At 46.0% G+C, this 24,496-nt stretch overlaps 1 protein-coding gene across 1 annotated transcript in view; it reads left to right on the top strand.

Annotated features, from left to right (window-relative positions):
• CNBD1 (cyclic nucleotide binding domain containing 1) overlaps positions 1-24,496 on the top strand; it is a 233,503-nt gene that overhangs the window by 142,624 nt on the left and 66,383 nt on the right. The window contains exon 8 of the mRNA XM_084851452.1: positions 3,055-3,187. Within this exon, the coding sequence (XP_084707578.1) occupies positions 3,055-3,187 (133 nt within the window). The remainder of the gene's footprint in view (positions 1-3,054; positions 3,188-24,496) is intronic.

Here is a 24,496-nt window from a genome sequence, read left to right as displayed (position 1 = left end):
TCATTAATCAAACAACAATCTCCTCATATACTTGGTGGTGACTGTGAGTTATCCAACTGGTCAGACTAATGGATAGCTGGAACATTGACAGGCCTACAGACAGCCAACAGGTATCAAAGTCTGGTGTCAGATCTTGAGTACACATCCAACCACCGTCACATTAGGAATGCATGAGATCATAGAATCATAGAATAGTAGGGTTGGAAGGGGCCTATAAGACCATGAAGTCCAACCCCCTGCTCAGTGCAGGAATCCAAGTCAAAGCATCCCTGACAGATGGCTATCCAGCCTTGTTGTCTTGAATGCCTGTAGTGTGGGAGAGCCCACCACCTCCCTAGGTAATTGGTTCCATTGTCATATTACTCTAATATGAATCTGGCTTCCTGTCACTTGAGCACATTCATCCATGTCCTGCATTCTGGGATGATCGAGATGAGATCCTGGCCTTCTTCTCTGTTACAACCTTTCAATTACTTGAAGAGCACTATCATATCTCCCCTCAGTCTTCCCAAGGCTAAACATGCCCAGTTCTTTCAGTCTCTCTTCACAGGGCTTTGTTTCCAGTCCCCTGATGATCTTTGTTGCCCTCCTCTGAACCCTCTCCAGCTTGTCTGCATCCTTCTTAAAGTGTGGTGCCCAGAACTGGGCACGTTACTCCAGATGAGGCCTAACCAAATCCAGGCAAATGTATATTGAAATATATATGCACTATTCACCTAAGCCCTATTCAGACATTCTAGATCTCAGTACAGTGAGGAAAGTGAACACGGTAACCCACCCCTCTCCTCACTCATTTCTGTTGCCCTCTAATGACAGAAAGTAACTTTCTAAAAAGGAAAGCCTCTGGTATTTGTGGAAGCCTTCCCATGATTCAGAATGTTGAATGAGCATTCAGAGCATTTTGAATTGTGTGGAGAGTTTCTGTAGGTGCAAGAGGCTCTTCTCTTTAGAAAGCCACCCTCCATGAGTAGAGGATGATGGAAATGTGCAAGGAGTGGGGCATGGTTGACTCACTCCCTGCCTTTAAGCGTTGACTGTACCGAGATCTAGAATGCCTGAATAGGGCTGTAGTCTCCTCTTTTCTTCCACTTGAAGGGAGTATTGCCTTATATTACTTCCTGTGGAGGCAATCACATGCATATACTTTTGCAAATCACATGCATATACTTTTGCAAATCACATGCATATACTTTTGCAAATCACATGCATACACATTTGCATCCATCCAAGGCCCAGCATTATAACCCATTGCACAAGAGCTATTTCTGGATCCACCAACAGCTGAACCAGGCTTTAGGTGTTCAGCAGAAAGTCATTCGTAGACAGTTACTATAAATGACAAAGTATGGCTCTAAGTGTGGTTAGTTGTAAAAGTTTTAAGTGGAGTCTGTGAATGGGTGTGATCATATATTAAAGTGATAGGTCTTGTACAAAAGCAGCTTATTGGCTTAGAACACAATCCTATGCATGTTTAGACAGGATAAAGTCCTACAACTCCCAGCATGCCCCAGCCAGGGTGGCTGGGCATGCTAGGAGTTGTAGGACTTTTTTTTCTGTCCAAACATGCATAGGATTGCACCCTTAGCTACCTCTGGGCAGTATCCAATGCTGCCCGTCGGCCAGTAGGGCCCACCACCACTCCCATTCCACAAGCAACCAGCCCCATTGATTCCCTTCTACAAGCAGCAGCTATTGCTTGCAGAATGGAGATTTAGGGCTTCCAGGGGCAAGCCCCCAAACAAGCAGAAATCCTTGTTCTTGGAATAGGCCAGGTCAGAGGAGCTCCGTTATGTGAGCCTGTCCTGTTGCAGAAATGAGTGTTTCCGCTGGTTTCAGGCTGGTGCCAGAAGGGCTAAATCTCCATTCCACAGGTGGTGGGCATCACTTGCGGAAGGGAATCAGTGGGGTTGGCCACTCATGGGCGGTCTCCATTGGATACTGCCCATTGTTCAGTATTTGTATGAGGTGGAATCAGGCATAGACCATAGACTTAGCATATGGTAGTTAATTTAAAACTCCATTTTAAAGGTTGTGGTTAGATGCAAACCTGCCAGTTGACATGTGGCATGCCATCAGCACCTGTAAAGGTTCAGATACATCTTATGATCATAGGCCACCATGTCCTGGAAAAACTCCAAAGTGTGGTCTGAGCTACAAGGATCTCAATACATAGGGCATCCACATGGCCAATCACTAAACATAAATGCATCACCACATAGCAATCAAAATAGTTGTGTGAGTTGTTCATGATGCAAGGAGCATCACACATTCAGGTTATCGAGTGATATCTACAGTTAGCAAGTGAATAATATAGTAAGTAAGTAAATCCTCAGATCTAATTGTGATGCTGCATTCCTGCACTTGCATATTATATTCATAAGTATTAGCACAACATGAGAAGCAGCACTGATTACCATCATGCCAGTACATGCTTCAGGTGGTCTGCAGCATCTATGTTATCAGAAATACAATTGATGTTTCTGAATGTAATTATTCATAATTCACATCACATTCATTCTAAATAATTTCTCTTTCCAATTCATTGGTATGTTAGGTCCTTATGGTAAATTCGCTGTATTATGGTAAAAAGGAAAGGAAAGGTCCCTCCTGTGCAAGCACCGGGTCATGACTGACCCCTAGAGGGACACCGCTTACGCTGGTGTTTTCATGGCAGACTATAGCGGGGTGGTTTGCCATTGCCTTCCCCAGTCATGACTACCTTTCCCCCAGCAAGCTGGGTACTCATTTTACCGACCTCGGAAGGGTGGAAGGCTGAGTCGACCCGAGCCGGCTACCCGAGACCCGGTTTCCGCTGGGATCGAACTCAGGTTGCGGGGAGAGTTTCGGTTGCAATACTGCTGCCTACCACTCTGTGCCACACGAGGCTCAGTATTGTGGTAAAGCCCCTACTAAATATGAGCTTCACAATTCTTTACAGGTCTTAGTACCTGTGTGGAACATGCCTTTCTCCTCATTATATTTGTTTCCTTTTTCTTTCTTTTATAAATATACCTTTTATTTATTGCTATTCTTGAGCATGAAACTGTCTTTCAGGAAATAGCAAAGCGTGAACACCTTGCCAAAGAAGAATTAATCCGTGGTTCTCCATTTTATCAAAACTGGCCTACGGTATTTATATTTCAGCTGACTGCTCAGTTGAAATGGAGGAAGTTTCCAATAGACCATGGTGAGTGTCACTGACATCAGCTTTGTTCTAGGTTTTGATGTGTGGAAAACAGGACAAACCCAGCCTGCCCCAGCTCAGATCTAGAGTATGTGAGAGTGTCTAGTGTAACTCAACATGAAAACAAATGTAGGTTTTACACCATGTACCCAAGAAGCTTCTAGACAATGCTTTTATTGTGCAATTGCCTTGCCTAATTCTTGGAATTGTACAGGCAGTCAGATGTCTTCAATTTGTAACCCTCCTGTGTTTTCCCACCACTTCTTCCATCTTTTTTTTCTTACCAGAAAATTCATTAAGGAGGAAAAGGCAGAATAGCTGCACAATACCTTTTGACTAGTAGTGCTAAGAGCCCTCTGTCTGGGAACACTACCAGTTCCCCTTCCAGTTCTATAATATTTCTTTCCTGAAATATGTGACACAATATGATTAGCCCTATGCAGGCGTTTGGCAAACATGCAAGGTCTTCACTTGAGGAAGGGGAGTGAGCACGAGTGCACTAGCTTTGCCCTTGCACCATTTTCATTGCCCTCCATATGCAGAGGGCAAGTGTCCGTACTGGAGAGCCTCCTGTATCTATGGAGTCTCTCCAAGTGATTTAGACCCTGATTTTCCAGGGTCTCTGCTTCTTGCATGTAGACCTTAGACAAAGTGTTGGCTCCTAGTTTCTGAAGGCCCTTGGGCAAGACACCTCAGTGGGCTCCCTCCCACAGTGAGTCTACCTTCTCACTGTCATTGTCACCAGCTGCTATTGCTCTTCCAGCTCTTCTTCTTCTTCATCATCATCATTATATTTTTACCCCGCCTTTTTCCCAGTACTGGGACACAAGGCAGCTTACAAAAATTAAAACATATACATAGGGATGTTAGAGAATTCTGCCACGGATCCCAGGGGGGCCGAATTCCAGTGAATTCGGCCCCCTGGAATCATGGCGGAATGGAGCAACCCGCCCCACCACTCCGCGAAAGCCCCCCAGAACGGAGCCTACTTGGTGGCGGCTCTGGCTGCAGCTTCAGCTATGGCGGTGGTTCCAGTGGCGGTGGCGGCAGCTCCAGCCGCTGCCGGGCTGCTGCGGACGCCAATGGCGTCCTGAGTAGGGGACACCATTTGCGTCCCTATGGTAGCCCGTGATAGGCTATGTAAATATTAACATAGCCTATCACGGCTAAAGCGGGGATGCAAATGGCATCCCCTATGCCATTTGCATCCCTGCTTTAGCCGTGATAGGCTACGTAAATATTTATGTAGCCTATCACGGGCTACCATAGGGACGCAAATGGCGTCCCCTACTCAGGATGCCATTTGTGTCCGCAGCAGCCCAGCAGCGGCTGGAGGTCCCGCTGCGGGTTGGCCCAGCTGGCGGCTCTGAGGCCTGGCCAGGCAGGATTCTGGGGGAAGGAATGGATCGCCTCCCCCCCGTCGAGGATTTCGGTGGGAGGGACGGAGCACCTCCCCCCCACCGCGGATGTCCCTGGACGAAACCAGGTAAGTGTTTCGTACATCCCTACATATACAATTAAAACATATGAAAATATACAAAAGTTAAAATATAAATTAAACAACAATACAATTAAAATTATATTAAAACATTAAAACAGCATTTTAAAACAGCATTTTAGCAGCTTACCCCCAGGTTCCAGCTATGTCCCATAGCCCTGCTGGAACAAGAATGTTTTACCTGCTTCCAGAAACACATCAAGGAGGGAGCCATCCTAGCCTCCCTGGGAAGGGTGTTCCACAGCCATGGGGCAGCCACCGAGAAGGCCTTCTCCTGTGTTCCCACCAAATGTGCCAGTGACAGTGGTGGGACTGAGAGAAGGGCCTCCCCACAAGATCTCAGGACATGGGTAGGTTCATAAGGGAGGATAAGGTCTTTCAGATAACCTGGACAGGAGCCGTATAGGGCTTTATAGGTCATAGCCAGCACTTTGAATTGTGCCTGGAAACAGAATGGAAGCCAGTGAAGCTGTTTTAACAAGGGAGTGGTATGCTCCCTGTAACCAGCCCCAGTCAACAGTCTGGCAGCAGCTCTTTGAACCAACTGCAGTTTTCGAACACTCTTCATAGGCAGCCCTATGTAGAGTGCATTGCAGTAATCCAAATGGGATGTAACTAAAGCATGTGTCACTGTGGCCAGATCAGACATCTCCAGGAACAGGCGCAGTTGGCACACTAGTTTTAACTGTGCAAAAGCACTCCTGGCCACTGCTGAAACCTGAGCATCCAGGCTTAGGGCTGAATCCAGGCGCTAGGGATGGATGAAAGGGACTTACCTTGTCCTGCAGCTTGCTTCGCGGTGGGGGGGAGGTGCTTCGCTTCTCCCCCCCGAAGTTCAGGCGAGGGGGGGGAGGCGCCCCACCTCTCCTGGCCGAAATTCAGGCCGGGGAGAAGCGCCCCGTCTCCCCGGCCGTGAAAGAAAAAGTGAAAAAAAACCCAAACACCCCGTGATAGGCTACGTAACGATTAACATAGCCTATCACAGCTAGATTTCCAAAGTCAGCCGTGACAGGCTACTTAAATCGTCATGTAGCCTATCACGGGTGACTTTGGGGAAAAAAAGAGCGTATACGCAAATGGCGGCGCCCCATGGGCGCCGCCATTTGCATTCCTTATTTTGGCACGTCTAGTCTACATAAAGATTTACGTAGACTACGGCGAAAATAAGGGAACGCTATTTGCGTTGCCCTTATTTTCGCCGTAGTCTACATAAATCTTTACGTAGACTAGACGTGCCAAAATAAGGAAAGCAAATGGCGGCGCCCATGGGCAGCCACCATTTGCGTACGCGCTTTTTTCCCCCCCAAAGTCACCCGTGATAGGCTACGTGATGATTTATGTAGCCTATCACGGCTTACTTTGGAAATCTAGCTGTGATAGGCTACGTAAATCATCACGTAGCCTATCACGGGTGTGTGTGTGTGTGTGTTTTTACTTTTTTATTTTGTAATGGCGGTGGTGGCAGCCGGTCGGGAGACCGGCCACCGCCCCCACCCCCGCCAAACTGCTGCCGAACCGCCGCCGGGACCCACCGCCGAGAGGGACATTCGGCCACGGTAAGTCCCATTGGGGGCGGGGGGCCGGCGGAGAATTTCCCCAACACTTTCGGGGGCTGAATGCATTGGCACTCGGCCTCCCGAAGATTCGTGGAGAAATTCTCCGCCATCCCTACCAGGCGCACACCCAAACTTTGAACCTGAGTCTTCAGGGGGAGTGTAACCCCATCCAATACAACCTCATCATTGCTACCACTTGCTTGCTTGACAGGCAGAGAGTCAGGGAACAAGTAGGCAGAGTCATCTACTTCTCCTCACCACCACCACCACTGTCTATGCCAGAGCAGGTGAATAAGCAGGTTGCAATGGTGAAGAGGAGGAACAACTTCAGAGCACTTTTGTCAGTTGGTGGGCCCCTTCTGGAATGCAGGCCCTTGGCAGGCGCCTGACCCTGTCTCCCCTTGATGCTGTCCTTGTTTACACATGTTCTGAACATCTGCATAGGGCTACTGTATAATGCATTTTCCAGGAGCAATCAGTAATGTGAACATGGGACAGGAAAACATGCAATATGCTGACATGTCATTCTTTTTAGGAACCAAATGTTATGGAGAGAAGAGGATGAATTGGATGAGAGGGTTGCTAGTTTTAGTGTGTGTGTGTGTGTGTATGTGCACGCGCATGTTTCCAAATATAATGCAACATTTTCATATAATGAAGGAAAGATTCCACTGAATATGTATTCGTGTAGACTATGTTTTATCCATTATCTGTTTAGTTCTTATAAAAACCTTATAATACCTTTTTAATTAACTGGTTGATCCTAGAATGAATTAGATGGGTAATCTGTGTTGAAAAAGAAAAGCAATGACATTATCAAACACTTTTGATTAATTAGTTGTCTAAAAATGCTTATTATCCCTTTCTTCGCCATGAGTGGTGAACAGTTTGATTATCTGATTGTGCCACAGCATGTGTCTCAATACTTAGCATCAGCTGATAAAAACAGTTGTGTGTGTTTTTTTTTAAAGCCAGCTAAATTCCATATATTATCTGCTACATAATCTCATTAGAAATCTTTTCCCCCTTTTTTGTTTTGTTTTTGGTCTGCATGTTTTATATAATTACTCTTTTGGCTGATCCTATTGAGATCATGGTTTTCAACTGCTTCCATTAAGTGCTGGAACACAGATTTGTAAGAATAAGCAAATTTTGGTTCAGACAGGGGCTATAAATTGATGGCTCTTGACGCTGCAGAATTTCATCGTGCTTTATGATGACATTCTAGTATTTATACAGTGTAGGTGAGAGCCACCAGGCTGACTCTCACATTACGTTTTTGGACATGGAGAGACAAAGAAAAACCATGTGAAATAACCAAAGAGTATATTTTGGTTCTCTTAAGACCTGCATTGAAAAACAGGCCCAAACTATACACTTGTGCAGATATATATATTTTTGAACATGGACCTGAATCTCAGGCTACCCCCTCACCCCACCCCCAAGCTGAAAGGGCAGAAGGCTCCAATGCCAGAGGGGAAAACAAAAAAGAGAGATGGACTTTCAAAGGCGCAAAAAAAGAAAGAAAGAAAAAGAGTCAAATAGTGGTCTACTAAATCTTTATTTTTCTACACCATTAAGGCTCCATCTTTCTTTTCTCCTCTAGAAGCCTGGCATGAGAATCAGCCCATACATAGATGCAGCAATTATTGTCTGTCTGTCTGTCTTTCTTTCAGCTTAGGTTGCATGGTTAATGCGTGAAACAGCCTGCCCCAACCTCACAATGTCCAGATGTGTTGGACTACAACTTCCACCACCCTCTGAAACAGCCAGCCTGACCCAGCACCCTTCACTGGGCAGGCTAGCTGGGAATGATGGATGCTGTGGTCCAACACATCTGGAGGGCACCAGATTGGGGAAGGCTGCTCTAAAAAGTAACTCAAAAAAATACAGAATTCAGATACCTCTTGCAGTGCAAATATAGGCTTGGGGTCCATATCCCTTAAGAGGAGGCATGGTTTAATGTAGGGTAAGGAATGTGTCTTGGGTAGGGTAATGTAGGGCAAGGAATGTGTCTTGGGTAGGGTAATGTAGGGCAAGGAAAGTGTCCCCCTCTTGCTTCCTTCTCCCCTGGGGCACTTAGATACTTGCCCAACATTACATGTAGGCTGGTTTTCAGAATTAAACAACTTCCCAAAGCCAGACAACTTCACCTCCCCCCCACATACACTTGTCGTTACAGAGGTCTCTGTTTCCAATTCTTGGCATTTTAAATAAATAATTGTCTGCATTTTTCCCACTGGTTTTGTGCATCGGCCTTCCAGTTAAGCTATCTTTCCATAGTGGATTTAACTTTCTGAATGCAGTCTTTGATCCTCTAACACTGGGTGGGCAACTTGTGCCCTGCCAAATGATGTTGGACTGCAACTCCCATAATCCCTCACCATTAGCTATGCTGGCTAGGACTGATGGAAGTTGCAGTCCAACAACATCTGGAGAGTTCTGACTCTAACAGCATGCTCCTATGCATATCTACTCAGTAATAACTCCCATAGATTTCAGTGAGCCTAGTTCCAAGTGAGAGGGTTTTGCAATCCTATGGTCCCTGGTAGAGCATCCCAGGGGCCATAGGATATATTGAATCTCTCCCTTCAAGGGCAAAGAGAGAGAAGATCAGACTTGAAAGGGAAGGTCTGACTTCAGCCCCTACTCTTGGCTGCCACTGAAACCACCACGGTCCGATGTTGGAGAGAGGGCAAAAAAGGTATTCATTTCAGGTGTTTTGCAGTTTTACTAAACTAGTCTGGTCCAAAGGGGGAAACCCCATACTATGATTTGCCACACTGATCGTTCAGACGGCTTCTTAACCATTGGTTCCAATGTGTTCACTGAGGACAGGATTTCATTGCCCCTCTTGGAAATTTACACCCTGGTCTTGTGATATTTAAGGACAGGTGTTTGCCACATGGTTTATATTTTTTCTCTCCTTTTCCCACCCCTGTGTGAAAACACTTCCACAGAGTCATCCATTATAGAGCATTATGTGCCTTTAATTGGTGAAAATGCTTTGGGATGAAAGGTGCTGCATAACTATAAAATATTACTGTACCTCACTCTGCTTAATTGGGACAGCTGCTTTATTGTAAATCTCCCAGGAAGCTGGTTTAGCCTAATGATAGCTGACTGTTTATGGCTGATTCTTAAGGTCCCCACATTACCATAAACTGTGAATAATGCAGATTGATTTAGCACACCCCCAGTAGTTAAATGGTACTGAGCAAGGTGGACTTCTAAGATACGGTCTTCCGGGACAGAAACCATGACAACTGAATGAAAGAATATATACTGAAGTAGCATCATGTCCCTTTGCCTGAATGCCCTGATCCTAGGGATGCTGAAGGAATTCGATACGGACTAAAATGAGTTCGGATTTCTAAGACTCCGACCTGCAGAATCTGTTGCAGAGCGACCCCTCAGGCTGCGCAGAGTCTGTGGACTTTCGGATTTTTTTTTTTTTACTTTCCTGAAATGTATGCATATTTATTTGTAGGAAAATACGCAAATCTCTGCTGAGGAAAAGTGGGATGGAATGAAGGACAATATGTTAAATGTTGTGTGCTAAGGTAAATTATGTCAATTGTTACGAAATTGTTACGTAATTATTTGCGTATTTTTCTGCATGACGAAAAAAAATAGTGCCTGTCTGTGAGCAAATGACAGAACAAAAGGCACCTGGCAATCTGCAAAACACAGATGGATTGGACTTTACACAGTCTGTACATCCCTACCTGTGCCTGGGCCAGCTGATGAGAGAGAAATCAAGAGAAGAGGAAGAGATATTGGCAATAACAATTGCATTCTGGAAAAGAAACATACGTAGGGTGCAATCCTCTGCGTGTTTAGACAGAAAAAAGTCCTACAATTCCCGGCATTCCCCAGCCAGCACTTTTTTCTGTCCAAACATGCATAGGATTATGCCCTTAGAGACAATGTTGGGCTTGGCTGAAGCTTCATGCAGCCATAGAGCTGGAAAATTCCAAAGAGCAGATAGCCCAGTCCCCTCTGTCCCAAAGGCAGAATCGTCTGCCCACTAGTTTACAGATCCTCTTATGCAATCAAGACCATGCTATGTCACAAGCAAAGAGAAGGCACTTGCAGAGTGAATGTAGCAGACTCAAGTCATTGGGCCATGTCATGTGCTGCAGAGGAAGTCAACCCTCCATATTCCCACATTGCTTGGTAAGGGCACTCACAGACCAGTATGACTTGGGAAGGGGAGAATTGTCCCTCTCTCATTTAGATTGTCTACCCAGCTGTGGGAGACAAGCCAGATGTATGAGTTTTAATCCTTATTTCCCACTATTTTATGTGAACTCCTGACATTTACAGGAGGGAATAACCCCTCCAGTTACCAGAATTCCCATCTGCAATGCATGCTCTGAGCATTGCAGAGATAGAAGAACAACTTAGAAACAGCTCCTGGCCAGTGGCGTAGTGGAGTCAGGCCCTGCAGAATCAATGGGGCTTTCGGATTAGCAGGGACACTGCCGTCACCCCACTCAGGCTTCCATGTTCCCTTTGAGGTGAGCTGCAATCCTCAGCATAACTGGCAGGGGGGAATGGATTTCGCCAGCAACAACATGCCTGAACTCGGGGAGGGGAGGGGACAACCGGCAAACAAGAGGGCTGCTGGTGGAGAACCTTCCTGGGTGGCATCTCTCTTAGCTATGCAGAAGTCTCAGGAAAAGTCTGGGGTGGGTTTTTTGTTCTCTCAAAAAGCTTATAAAAACCCAGCCCATTCTGAATTCAGATGGGTGAGTTTTACCAATCTCTATTAATGCAATGAATTATTTTGATCCTGTCCACAGAATGCTAGTTAATCGGGGTGGGGGTGTTTTCCCTTTTTTGCATTTCATCATAATCAATTATGAATGTCTTGGAATGTAGTGCAATGTCTTTGTTAGAAATGTTAAATAATATTTTGATAGAATTACACATTCTTATCACCTTTCTCTTTTTTATGGGCCTTCTTTTCTTTTTAGAGTCTTCCTTTCTTTGATATTTTAGCTGGCCGTTGTGTCCCATTAATGACTGCAATGCATAATTCCCCATGCACATCTAAAAGAAAATCACTAGGAAATGTAGTATATAGAACAGAAACAATATCTTCTATATGTCTCATAAAAAACCTGCATAATTTTCCTTGGGAACTTTTCGTCATGTAACTCTCCTGAAAATGTAATGTTTTCATTAAGATAAGGCTCAGTGATTTTTACTTGTTTTATATTACTTGACTGTTAACTTCCTTGCCTTTCAAGAAGTACAATATACAACAATGCACTGTATAAGGGGAATTGTGTGTAAAATGTAAATCCTCATGAACTGAGACACACTTCTCATTTTAACTATTATTTTTATTTCAAATTGTCAGTGAAGAAAGCTCACATAACATCCAGGCTTGTTCCAGTGGAACTTAATAGACTTTTGATCAAATTCTTTCACAAAAAAGAGTGTGATCAAGTTTGAACCACAGAAGTCCAACTTTAACATTTACATGATTATGGAGATTTTAACTGAACAAAATTCCAGTACAGATGCATGGTGTGTGTGTGCATGCGGACATGCACGTACATATATGTACTCAGTGTAGTACATAACCAAATACCACATCCGACTTTCCTCCCTTTATTGCTGAGGTCTTCAGTCTTTCTGTTTTCATGGCGCCATTTTCGGATTATCTTCCAAGGAGCACCTGCATTTTGCTGAGGGTTCTGGGATGCGTTTCTAGTACATATATTCTCAGTACAGGCATGGCACTTGCCAGGGGCCTCTCTGTTGCCCTGCATGAACAATGAATGTGTCTTAAATCACACCTCACATGTAGGGAAGCCACTTATGAACTGCCAAAAAAGAGGACAAAAGAGGACACAGATTTGCATAAAATCTGCATGTGTTCCTTTATATATGCAAATGTAGAAATAATCACTATAACTTAAATAGAAATACAGTACATCTCAACATAGTGGAGAAGACTGACCAGGCAGCATGGGTACCTGCTCAGCCTGCTGTCCAGGTGTTAACTGTTGATAGCGATTTCAAGGCCCAGCTCTTAGTTCTGATGGTTCTTTATCTTTAAACTAGACTTTATTTATTTATCTAAAACATTCCTTGGCCACCTTTCAGGGCAGAAGCCCTCCAAGGTGGCTTACAGACTTGGACCAGACAGCCCTTCAAACAGCCTTCTAATAGAGGGCTGTCCAGTGGTGGCTGGTGACTCTAGTTCCAGAGGGGCTGTGTTTGTTTGTTTATTTATTTATTTATTTATTTATTACATTTATATCCCACCTTTTTTTCCTCCTTAAGGAACCCAAGGTGGCATACATAGTCTTCTTCCTCCTCCTCCATTTTATTCTCACAACAACAACCCTGTGAGGTGGGTTGGGCTAAGAGTTTGTGACTGGCCCAAAGCCACCCAGTGAGCTTCCATGGCTGAGTGGGGACTAGAACCCAGATCTCCCGGCTCCCAGTCCAACACTCTACCCACTACACCACACTGGCTCTCTATTCCATTTAGGGTTTTAGTTACCACCAGCCAAAACTCTTAATGGTGCTGTCCAAGGTTCTGAAAGGTGCCACCCAAGGTGCTGAACCCTATCCCCCAAAGGGTTTCAGCACCTTGGATAGCACCATTAGAGTTTTGGCTGGTGGTAACCAAAATCCTGAATGGAATCACAGCTCCTCAGGAACTAGAGTCACCAGCTGCCACAGGGACTGTCCTGTGTAAAGCAGGACACACATCCACCCTATTCACCTTTAGCTACATTATAGGGTAAGATTGGTAGTGGTGGGCAAGCTATAATTCAGGTATTTGAGTGACTGCTGTATCCTATCTGTAGGACATGCCTAGCTAATGGGGAGCACTCATGGGAGTTATAGGTCAAAACATCTGGAGGGCCACAAGTTGTCCACCCCTGCTGTAGGATAGTGTGAGGCATGGTGACTGCTCTGAGATACATGTTCTGCAGAAATGCAGTTATTTAAAAACCTTTTGCCGGTGTCTTCTTACATGAGTCAACCTCCTTTTTCACAATGATCTTGCTTTCCCCATTAATCGCTGACCCTTTTGTCCTGGCGCATCTCTCTTGATGGTAGTGCTAGATGTATTTAATAGTCAGGCGTTAAAGGTAGAATGTAAAGATGTTTCTAGCTGCTATTGCCTTAGTTGCTCTGATATCAGAGAAGGAACAGAGCAACAAGGGGCCAGGCAGCTGAATTCTTAAAGTAGACTTGGGAGACTTTAGATTCAGAATTCCAAGGTCCATGAACTATTTAACCAAGTTATCTTTGCCTGGACACCATGGACTTTTGTTAGTGGTACTAGTATGTTGAGCAACAGATATATGATACTTGATTTTATCTATATAGTTATTAATTAGTATATACTAGAGAGTTAGATTACGTGATCTTTGCTTTTTCTGTATAAATATTTACAGCAGTAAAATCAGCTCACAAGCACCACAAATGTATTTTAGGCTGAGACAAAAATATCATCAGTCAAGCATTGACCTGACATTCCTGTAGGAAACTGATAATGTGAGGTTAAGCTATAGTGTGAATTAATGCCCCCCTCCCCCCCAAACAAGCACACACACATTATTCACTTATTACAATTCAGAGGGAGCCAACCACTACTCTGTGCAGGGGTTAATCCAACATCCAGTTATCCGTGCTCTAAAAACATACACTTCATTTCCAGCCTGAGTTAATCTGGTTTATGCTTCCAACTAATAAAGTTGGCTCTGTCATCACCTGTTTGGTAAAAAAGTTGTATTCACTACAGAGGTCTGAGGAATTATACATTTCCATTGTTTTGGAACACAAGTTCAATATGGGGGGCAGGAGATAGAGAATACAAATAGAATTCTCAAACTACTTTAAAAGCATTATTGGTCTTCTCCGCCTGAGGTGGAGGGCAGATAAAGCATAAAGTAGATCTCAGCTGGTTGTCACAAAATGCGGGATGGGGCGGGGAGGGGGAAGTGTCAGTGTTACAGTTTTGTCATGTCACTGTTGTAGGATTTCAGAATCTTCTGTCAAAAATGATATAGTGTGTTGCTGCTTTTCTCAAAGCCCTTATAAATCAGATTAATGATAGCTTCCAAAAAGTAACCTCAGCTAAGTGAAACAAATTATGTTTATATCTTAAAAAAATGTAGTGACCTTTGACTATTGGCTCAAACTGGTGGTGGTGGGGAGGCATGCAAAAGTGAATGTGCCAAGATCCCCCCCCCCTTGAAAAAAATAGTTCTGGTGATTATTTCTTTAGTTTAAATAGCACCAGGGGGAATCATATCAGAACTCTAAATTTAACATTCATTTAAAATTAGACATAGTGGTCTTTAAGAGCAACAACAATAAACCCAACCATATCCATCTTTGTGGGCTGCATTTTTATTCTCCTTATAATTTGATTTAGCATATTTTAGTTCCCAGGCCTCCTGTTTCATCATTTCTTCTTTATTACATGTATCTTGTAATGATCACAGTAGTGTGCTTTCCGTTTCTGCTAACTAGGTGGTACTGAGGTAGATAACAAGTCTGGTATGCATAATAACATAGTATGCTATTGCTATATCATGTCTTTGGCATGTTGGCAGCCTATGCAAAACACAAAGATGGCATCCCTTTCCACTCTTTTATCCACGAAGCTGGGCCTATTCACCTTGCACTATTCATCAAGCTCTGTGGCTTTTCAAGCCTCAGTGGGGTCTCCATCACTCCCCCCCCCACCGCAACAATCTGACAGCCACAGCTGTTGCAAGGTACTTATCTAACACCTGGATTGTTACAACACAATAACTCTTGAGTTATTAACATCCTGATCACCAGATGATCACCTGTATATATTTGACTGGACTCTGATGAGCCCAAGTTTGTTGTGGGGTTGGTTTTTTTTGTGGGGGAGGACAACCAGAGTCAATACTATATATGTACAAAATCCAAAATCTATGTGTTTTGAGACAATACAGAGTCAATAATTTCTATGGCTAGGGATGGGTAGGAATTTTGTTTCAGGCTTTCAGCTCAGTTTTGATTAGAATTCATCAATATTTGCACATTTCTTCATATTGAGATTCGACAAAGAGTGATCAATCTAGTCCTAGGACTCTGAGTGCTTGGCTCTTAAATGTCTGGCTTTGACTTCCTATGTATTCAACTATATCAGTGCTTAGTTAGGGTTGCCATTAGTGTTGTATGAACCCCCTACTTTCCAGTCCGGGGGGGTTTGCAGAGGGGCCGTTCGTGCTGCTCATGGCCCCTCAAAATCCTCCGGAGTGGATCCATGTCTGGAGGATTTCACAAAGCAGCACTCTGGCTCCCTATACCAGGCAATATGGTAATGGCAGCTGCCATTACCCTATCGCTGGCCATCACCATCCCTCTTCCACGTGGCAGATGTCAAAGGCCAGCGTGGGGAAGAGGGGCCTTGGCGCAGCCACCCCCCAGCGCTCTTGCCTGGTCTAGGGAGCACTGCTCCCTAGACCAGGTGATATGGTAATGACGGCTGCCATTAACCTATCGCTGGGAGAAATCCAGACGCAAATGGTGTATTGTACACCACTTGCAGCTGTAAAGCACTGTTTTTGACCTAAATACAGCCCTAAACAGCTGCAATGAGGTCAAAGTCAGGGCTTTTCAGCCACAAATAGCATCCAGTAGGATATTTATGTCTGTATTTCTCCCAGTGATAAGCTAATGGCAGCCGCCATTAGAGTATTGCCTGGTCTAGGGATGGCAGAGAATTCCACCACAGATCTTGGTGAGGCTGAATGCCAGTGCATTCGGCCCCCTGAACTCCGTGGCGGAATGGCCTGCCACCTCCCTGCCCCCCTGTGGATCCCCCCGGGATGAGACTTACCTGGGGCGGATCTTCTGGGTGGCTCGGCGGCGGCAGCTTCGGCGGCCGGTCTTCTGACTGGCTGCCGCCACCGCCACCATTTCCAGTGCTAAAAAAAAAAAAAAAAAAAAAGACGTGATAGGCTACATAAAGATTTACGTAGCCTATCATGGCTAGGTTAAAAAAAAACACCTACATGATAGGCTACGTAAATCTTTACATAGCCTATCTAGGGATGTCAGAGAATTCCACCACGGATCTCGGGGAGGCTGAATGCCAGCGCATTCGGCCCCCTGAAATCTGTGGCGGATCGACCTGCCCCCCGCCCTGCCCCCCCGCAGATCCCCCCGGGATGAGACTTACCTGGGGCAGATCTTCTGGGTGGCGGTGGCTCCGGTGGCGGCGGCGGCTCCGGCGGTGGATCAGCAGCAGCGGCTGTGGCAGCCGGTCTTCCAACCGGCTGCTGCCGCCGCCATTTCCCGTGTGAAAAAAAAAAAAAGACGTGATAGGCTACGTAAAGATTTACGTAGCCTATCACGGCTAGGTTAAAAAATAAATCGTGATAGGCTACGTAAATCTTTACATAACCTATCACGTCTGACTTAAAAAAACACACACACGTGCGTATGCAAATGGCCCGTCTTAGTCTACGTAAATATTTACGTAGACTAAGATGGCGAAAATAAAACGCAAATAGCGTCTGCTACGCTATTTGCGTTCCCCTTATTCTCGCTGTCTTAGTCTACGTAAATATTTACGTAGACTAAGATGGCCCAAAATAAGGAATGCAAATGGCGGTGGCCATAGCCGCCACCATTTGCATACGCGCGTTTTTTTTTTTTTTTTAAGTCAGACGTGATAGGCTACGTAAAGATTTACATAGCCTATCACGGCTGACTACAGGGAAGCAAACGGCGGCAGCTATGGCCGCCGCCATTTGCGTCCCTGCTAGCCAGCGACCAGATGTCTGGCTGCTGGCGGAGCCGGCCGGCAGCTCCGCGGAATCCCCGTGGAGTGGAGCCGGCTGGCCAGGATTCCGGGGGGAGGGACGGAGCGCCTCCCCCCCCCAGCAGAACCCGGTGGAGACAGGTAAGGCCAATTTCGTACTTCCCTAGCCTGGTCTAGGGAGCTGGGTAGCCGTTCTGCACGAAATCCTCTGGAGACAGAGGTTAGTGGAGCCTCTCTGCCACCGATTCTGGAGGTTGGATTCTTTGGAATCCGGCCTCATTGGAGTCTGTGGAGGATTTCTCTGCCATCCCTAGTTGCCACCTCTTTTTTTCTGACAGACTCGTCATCTTTAAGAGCAATATGGCAGGCAGGTACATCATGGTATTCTCCATTCTGTGAATAGCTGTACCTATTGAATTTAGTCAGTGTCTGCAGTTCAGTGTCTTAACCACTAAGCCACCGCGGTCCCCCTTAGTCAGTGCAGATGGGTACAAATTTTGTTTCTGTTCATTTTTTTAAAATATAAGAATTTAGTAAAATTTAGCAAAGTCCTTACCTGTGGCTGGCCATGAAATAACTTGGGTCAGCTGGAGAACATTCAAGGAAATGGAGATAACTTGTTGGTATTTGCTGAGATTGATAGGCACCCACAGAGAAGTCATGGCATCTAGCAATCTGGTTAGGGTAGAGCTGTGAAAGCTCCCTAGGCCTCAGTCTGAACAACACTCCAGTACGACACTGCTGTGTTTTCTTCAAGACAATTTTAGGATAAGTAGTTTTTAGGGTACATACTTTGAAGGTGAAATATTAAATTTAAATGTAGTGGTATCAGTAAAACTGCTCTCCTTTTTTGTGATCCAACTAAATTCCCTTTATAGTGACATAATAAAAAGAGCAGAAAATGAAACGTTGTGGCAAGGACATTAGCCTTGATATGTTAGGCTCATATTCTGATTAAATATCCTCCCAGATGATATTTAAATGTTACAAACTCATATTTGCTCCCCCACTAGTTCAACATGTAAAAAGGCATTTAAACAACTTTTAATCTGGCATCTTATTTACATGATAAACCATAATGTTTCCTTTTAATAAGCATGAATTCTCTGCTTTAAAGCAGCTGGAATTCTTAATGCTATGAAATGGCAGTGCTGCCTCAACCCATTTAGTATTCACGAAGGGCATTCATCTACCCATGGACTTCTTTGATGCTTCTTATATATATGTATGAACCGGTGGCTTGAAGATAGTGAAATTCACTCTTGTGCAGAGGGCCAGCATAACGCCCACTCATCACTCAAAATATTTGAAGTAAGATTAAGTGGTTCATAATATGCCTTGTCCTGGACCAGTGCCATCAAAGGGACACATTTTAAGAAAGCAATTTTTCAAAATTTAATTGGAGGCAACGACATATTTGAAACTTTACCCTTTCTCAGGTGTACCTAAAACAGGATTTTCATTTTTTATATCCTGCTGTTTTTCTTCTGACGAGAAATCCAAGACAGCTTACATGGTGGTCCTCCTCTCCATTTTATCCTAACAACAACCCTGTGAGGTAGGTTAGATTGAGAGTCAGTGAGTGGCCTAAAACCACCCAGTGAGCTTCATGGCCACATGGGGATGAGAACCTGGATCTCCCAAGTCCCAGTCCAACACTCTAACCACTACACCACACTGTTCAACCTCTTTCAGTCTTAGGGTCAAATTCTGTCTTGGAGAAGTTCTCAGGGGCTGCATTCCAGTGAAGGGTGGGACAGAAGGCAAAAGGAACAGGGCCAAAAATCATGAACGTACCAACATATTTTAACTTAAAGCTCTTAACTAAGCCTTAGGAGAGGCATTTCACCACTTCAGAATGGAGAAAAAAAAACTTGACAAAGGTCAGAAAACCACCAAGCAATGGTGGTCAGGGGAAAGGGGGCGGTGTCAGGCATGAAGCTGAGCATGTGGAGATGTCTGGCAGCTCAGATTCAGAATCACAATGGGAACAGCCAGAACACAGGGAGGCAACCTCCCCAGTGAGCCCAGATATGGTGAGACTTTCTTCCCAGGACCTGGACACAGTTGACACAGGCTGAATCCCAGGTGGGCTGTATTTGGCCCCTGGGGCTGAAGTTCTGCACCCCTGACCAAAAAGCTGAAGAATTCAAACACATACCTAAACATGTACATAAGGCCCAATCCTGAAGGCTCATGTGGCCATTCAGTTTGTAGCATCTCCTTGAAATTGCTGCATGTGTCACCTTTGCCTGAGTTATGTTGTCATGTGTTTAGCTACTTCCAGATGGAGGATTCAACGTTTTGGACACAGCCACAGATAATATAAATTGTAGTTTTGCAGTATGTAGAAGCAGAAAACCAATCCAAGGCAATTTTAATTTTAATTTAGGGGGGATTAGAAATCATAGAATCACAGAATAGTAGAATCATAGAATAGTAGGGGTGGAAGGGGCCTATAAGACCATCGAGTCCAACCCCATGCTCAATGCAGGAATCCAAGTCAGAGCATCCCTGACAGATGGCTGTCCATCTTGAATGCCTCCAGTGGGGGAGAGCCCACTACCTCCCCAGGTGATTGGCTCCACTGTCATATTGCTCTAACAGTTAGGAAGTTTTTCCTGATGTTCAGTCGGAATCTGGCTTCCTGTCACTTGAGCCCATTCTTCCATGTCCTGCACTCTGGCATGATCAAGAAGAGATCCTGGCCTTCCTCTCTGTGACAACCTTTCAAGTACTTGAAGAGTGCTATCATATCTCCCCTCAGTCTTCTCTTCTCAAGGCTAAACATGCCCAGTTCTTTCAGTCTCTCTTCATAGGGCTTTGTTTCCAGTCCCCTGATCATCTTTGTTGCCCTCCTCTGAACCTGTCCAGTTTGTCTGCATCCTTAAAGCGTAGTGCCCAGAACCCCAGATGAGGCCTAACCAGTGCTGACTGAGTAGAGGGGAACTAGTACTTCCCAGGATTTGGAAACTATGCTTCTATGAATGCAGCCCAAAATAGCATTTGCCTTTTTTTGCAGCCACATCACATTGTTGGCTCATATTCAGCTTGTGATCTACAACAATTCCAAGATCCTTCTTGCTTGTTAAGGGTGCACGAAAGTCACTTACCTGGTCTCACAGCTTTTTGCAGTGGGGGGGGAGGCGCTTCGCTGCTCTCCCCCCAAAGTTCAGGCCAGGGGGGGAGGCTTCCTGCCTCGCCCGGCCGAAATTCAGGCCGGGGGGGAGGCACCTCGCCTCGCCCGGCCGCGAAATAAAAAGTAACAAAACAAAACAAAACGCCCCCATGATAGGCTACATGATGATTAACGTAGCCTATCACGGCTAGATCTGCAAAGTCAGCCGTGATAGGCTACGTCAATTGTCACGTAGCCTATCACGGGTGACTTAAAAAAAAAAAAAAAAAAGCGCGTACGCAAATGGCGGCCCCCATAGGGAGCCGCCATTCGCATTCCTTATTTGGTCGCTGTAGTCTACGTAAATCTTTACGTAGACTACGGCGAAAATAAGGGCAACGCAAATAGCGTTACCTTGATAAGCACTCTTTGAGTCCGATTCTGTAGCCAACTGTGGATGCACCTGATAGTTGCTTCATCTAGCTCACTTTTAGCTAGTTTGCTCATCAGGATAGCATGGGGCACAAATAAGCCACACACAGAAAAGAAAGAGATCAAGTTACACAAGGGGAGGCTATTTCCTTTTATAAGGAAGTGTCTTCTGGTGGTAATTCCCTCCCCTCAGCAGCCATGGCAAACTGTCTCACCAGCTGTCAATTGGGAATATATTGGCTTTTTAAATGACAGACATTATGAGGACCAAATACAGTCAGCTTGGTATCCCAAATCCCCATCCATGATCCCAATTCGTCTCTGCAAGCCTGGCAAAGTTCATGGAGCCAGCCACAGCAAGTGCTAAATCATTCCTAGGTTTGAGAAGTTTTAGTAAGCTGAGCAGAATCCTTCCCTTGAGAAAACTATGGGTCTGTGTGTTTAGAAAATGCCAGTGCATTTAGAAAAAATAACAGATGAAATTATAGTTCTGCTGCCACTATAATTGAGAGCAGATAACAGAACTGATAAAAAGCTGTAGGAACATTGCAATCCGTGCCCTACTTGTGTGGGTGTGTACATGATGTGGCACATTCTCTTACTGTCACTTACTTCATTGTACAGATATTGAGATGATGCAACCCTGATAGACTTAGAGGAACATGGGCTGGGTCTCGATCTGTTTGTGTGCTTGTAGTTTGCAACACTTCTTTCGCACATTATTAGTTTGCTTAGAAAAATGTGCCCATGTCCTTGTTTAGAGCATTTTCAGTAGACACTGAGATTACATTTAATTCTCCATTAAATCCTGCAAGATGTTGGAAATTCCAGCAAAAGAAAAGAAATAAGGGGAATTCTTCAGCTTGCTTGGCTTTTTGCTCCAAATGCTAAGAAGAGGACAATTAACAATTGAGAATTGGCTGCAGGAAGAAACAGTTTGTTCCAAATATCTGGAGTTTATCTTGAGTCACACCCGTCTGCCAGCATGAGGACTGAACCAGTTTTGCCTGGGAGGGACAATGCTAGAAGGGTTGAAAAAAGACGTAAGGTTTATGGGAGATTTTCACATGGCTAGCTGGGAAATAATTCAGTTTGTGCAAGACTGAACTGCTGGCACCATCAATAATGTCTGCTTGCTTCCTTCTGCACCCCAGTTGTTGTTGTTGTTTAGGGATGTACGAAAGGTACTTACCTTTCGCGGATTATGTTTATGGTTGGGGGGGAGGCGTTCCATCCCTCCCCCCAGAATCCTCGCTGGGGGGGGAGGAGCTCTGTTCCTCCCCCCCCCGGAATCCTGGCCGGCCGGCTGTGCTCCGCAGCGATTCTGCGGAGCCGCCGGCCGGCTCCGCCAGCAGCCAGACATCCGGCCGCTGGCTAGCAGGGACGCAAATGGCGGCAGCCGTAGCTGCCGCCGTTTGCGTCCCTGCAGTCAGCCGTGATAGGCTACGTAAATGTTTACATAACCTATCACGTCTGACTTAAAAAACAACAACAACAACGCACGTATGCAAATGGTGGCGGCCATGGCCGCCGCCATTTGCGTTCCTTATTTTGGCACGTCTTAGCCTACATAAACATTTACGTAGACTAAGACGGCGAAAATAAGGGGAACGTAAATAGCGTAGACGCTATGCTATTTGCGTTCCCCTTATTTTCGCCATTTTAGTCTACGTAAATGTTTACATAGGCTAAGACGTGCCAAAATAAGGAACGCAAATGGTGGCGGCCATGGCCGCCGCCATTTGCATATGCGCGTTTTTTTTTTAAGTCAGCTGTGGTAGGTTACGTAAACATTTACGTAGCCTATCACGTTTTTTTTTTTAAACCTAGCCGTGATAGGCTACGTAAATCTTTACGTAGCCTATCACTTTTTTTTTTAAAACTGGAAATGGCAGCGGCGGCAGCCGGTCAGAAGACCGGCCGCCACCGCCGCTGCACCTCCGCCGGAGCCACCGCCGGAGCTGTCACCGAAGCTGCCACTGCCAGGAAGATCCGCCCAAGGTAAGTCTCGTCCCGGGGGGGGGGTGGCGGAGTGGCAGGCCGTTCCGCCACCGATTTCGTGGGGCTGAATGCGCTGGCATTCGGCCTCCCTGAGATCCGTGGCGGAATTTTCGTACATCCCTATTGTTGTTGTTGTTCAGTTGTTATGTCCGACTCTGCTAAATCTATACATTGTGAACATATTAGAGGGATGTATTGGATTGTACTGAATCCCAAATCCAGTACCAAATTGAGCTAGGGAGTTGGAGAATTCTGCCACAGACTCCAGTGAGGAATCTGGCCCCCTGAAGTCCGTGGTGGAACGGAGCAATCCCCTCCCTGCCACCCCACGGAATCCCCCTGGGATGGAGCCTACCTGGCGGTGGCAGGCCCAGATGGTCTTCTGGCCACTGCCGGGCTGCGGCCGCAAATGGCAGTCGCTACGCCGGCTGCCATTTGCATCCCTGCCAAGCCGAGATAGGCTACGTAAGTATCTCTGTAGCCTATCATGGCTATGGCAGGGACTCCAATGGTGGCCGCTGTGGCAGCTGCCATTTGCAGCCACAGCCCAGCAGCGGACGGAGGTCTGGCTGCGGGTGGCCCTGGCTGGCGGCTCCGTGGAGTTGCCTTGGAGATGGCCGGGGAGGATTCCGGGGGGGGGGGGCGGAGCGCCTCCCCCCCCCATGGATGGCCCCAGCAGAACAAGGTAAGTGTTTCGTACACCCCTAAATTGAGCAGATTTGGAAATATTCAGGAGATGTCTGAATGGAAGCTGGGTTCATCCATATTAGGCCAAATTGGATCTGAACCCTCCCAAAGCTTTGTTAGCAAGTTGGAACTACACAGAGAGAAGTAGTGATGTCAGAGAATTCTGCGACGGATCTCAGTGAGGCCGAATGCCAGTGCATTCAGCCCCCTGAAAATCGTTGCAGAACGAAGCCCCCGCCCCCCAACCCATGAAAGGCATGTGGGATGAAGTGCCCGCCGCCCCCACCCCATGAAAGGCACATGAAACGGAGCACTTATCTGCTCCCGTCTGCACTGCTGTGCGAATGGCGACCGTCCTGCGGCCGCCATTTGCTTCGTCCTTCTTCAGTCATGATAGGCTACGTAAATACTTACGTAGCCTATCACGGCTAACGCAGGGACACCATTTGCATCCCTGCGGAGGCCGTGATAGGCTACGTAAGTATTTACATAGCCTATCATGGGGGGGGTACCCCAGCGTATGCAAATGGCAGCGGCTACCGCCATTTGCGTACGCTGGGTTTTTTTCCCCCCTGCTGTGATAGGCTATGTAAATATTTACGTAGCCTATCACAGCTCACTGGAGGGACTAAGACAGCTGCCATTTGTGTTCCTGCAGGGCTGCCCAGTGGCTGGATGTCCGGCTGCGGGCGGCTGGAGCTGGCTGGCGGCTCTGCGGCTTGGCTGTGGAGCGGAGCTGGCCAGCCAGGTTTCCGTGGCGGAGGCACAGAGCGCCTCCCCCCCCAGCGAGGATTTTGGGGGGAGGGATGGAGCGCCTCCCCCCACCTGCGGAGCCTGGCGGAGCCAGGTAAGTAGGGTTTCGTACACCCCTAGAGAGAAGTAGACAGTGTCTGCAAAAATGGACACATTTCCACACAAGATCTCCATTTAAGGAAACTTCAAAACAATATGTGGCTGATGATCTTAGATATAAAATGAACAATGTTTTGTGCACTCTCTTCACAAGTGTTGTAAACAACAAAGGATGGAACAGCCTTATTTGCCCCATGCAGGCATTCACTCGCATCACGCATATGGCCAAAGTGGGGACAAGACCTGTGTGAGCATGCCTGCTCCCCTCCCCAACATCCCTTGATCCCCACATGCCCAGCCACCACAGGTACCTTCGCGTATTGAGCACAGTGGTCTGCTAGGGGCTTGTAAGCATGTTCGGCCAAGCACACTTATATAGCCC

Source organism: Heloderma suspectum, chromosome 4 (assembly GCF_057233095.1).
Source record: "Heloderma suspectum isolate Gila_16-S chromosome 4, 16-S_ref, whole genome shotgun sequence".
NCBI lineage: Eukaryota > Metazoa > Chordata > Lepidosauria > Squamata > Helodermatidae > Heloderma > Heloderma suspectum.
Note: the sequence above shows the minus strand (reverse complement) of the source record. Positions and strands in the feature narration are given on the sequence as shown.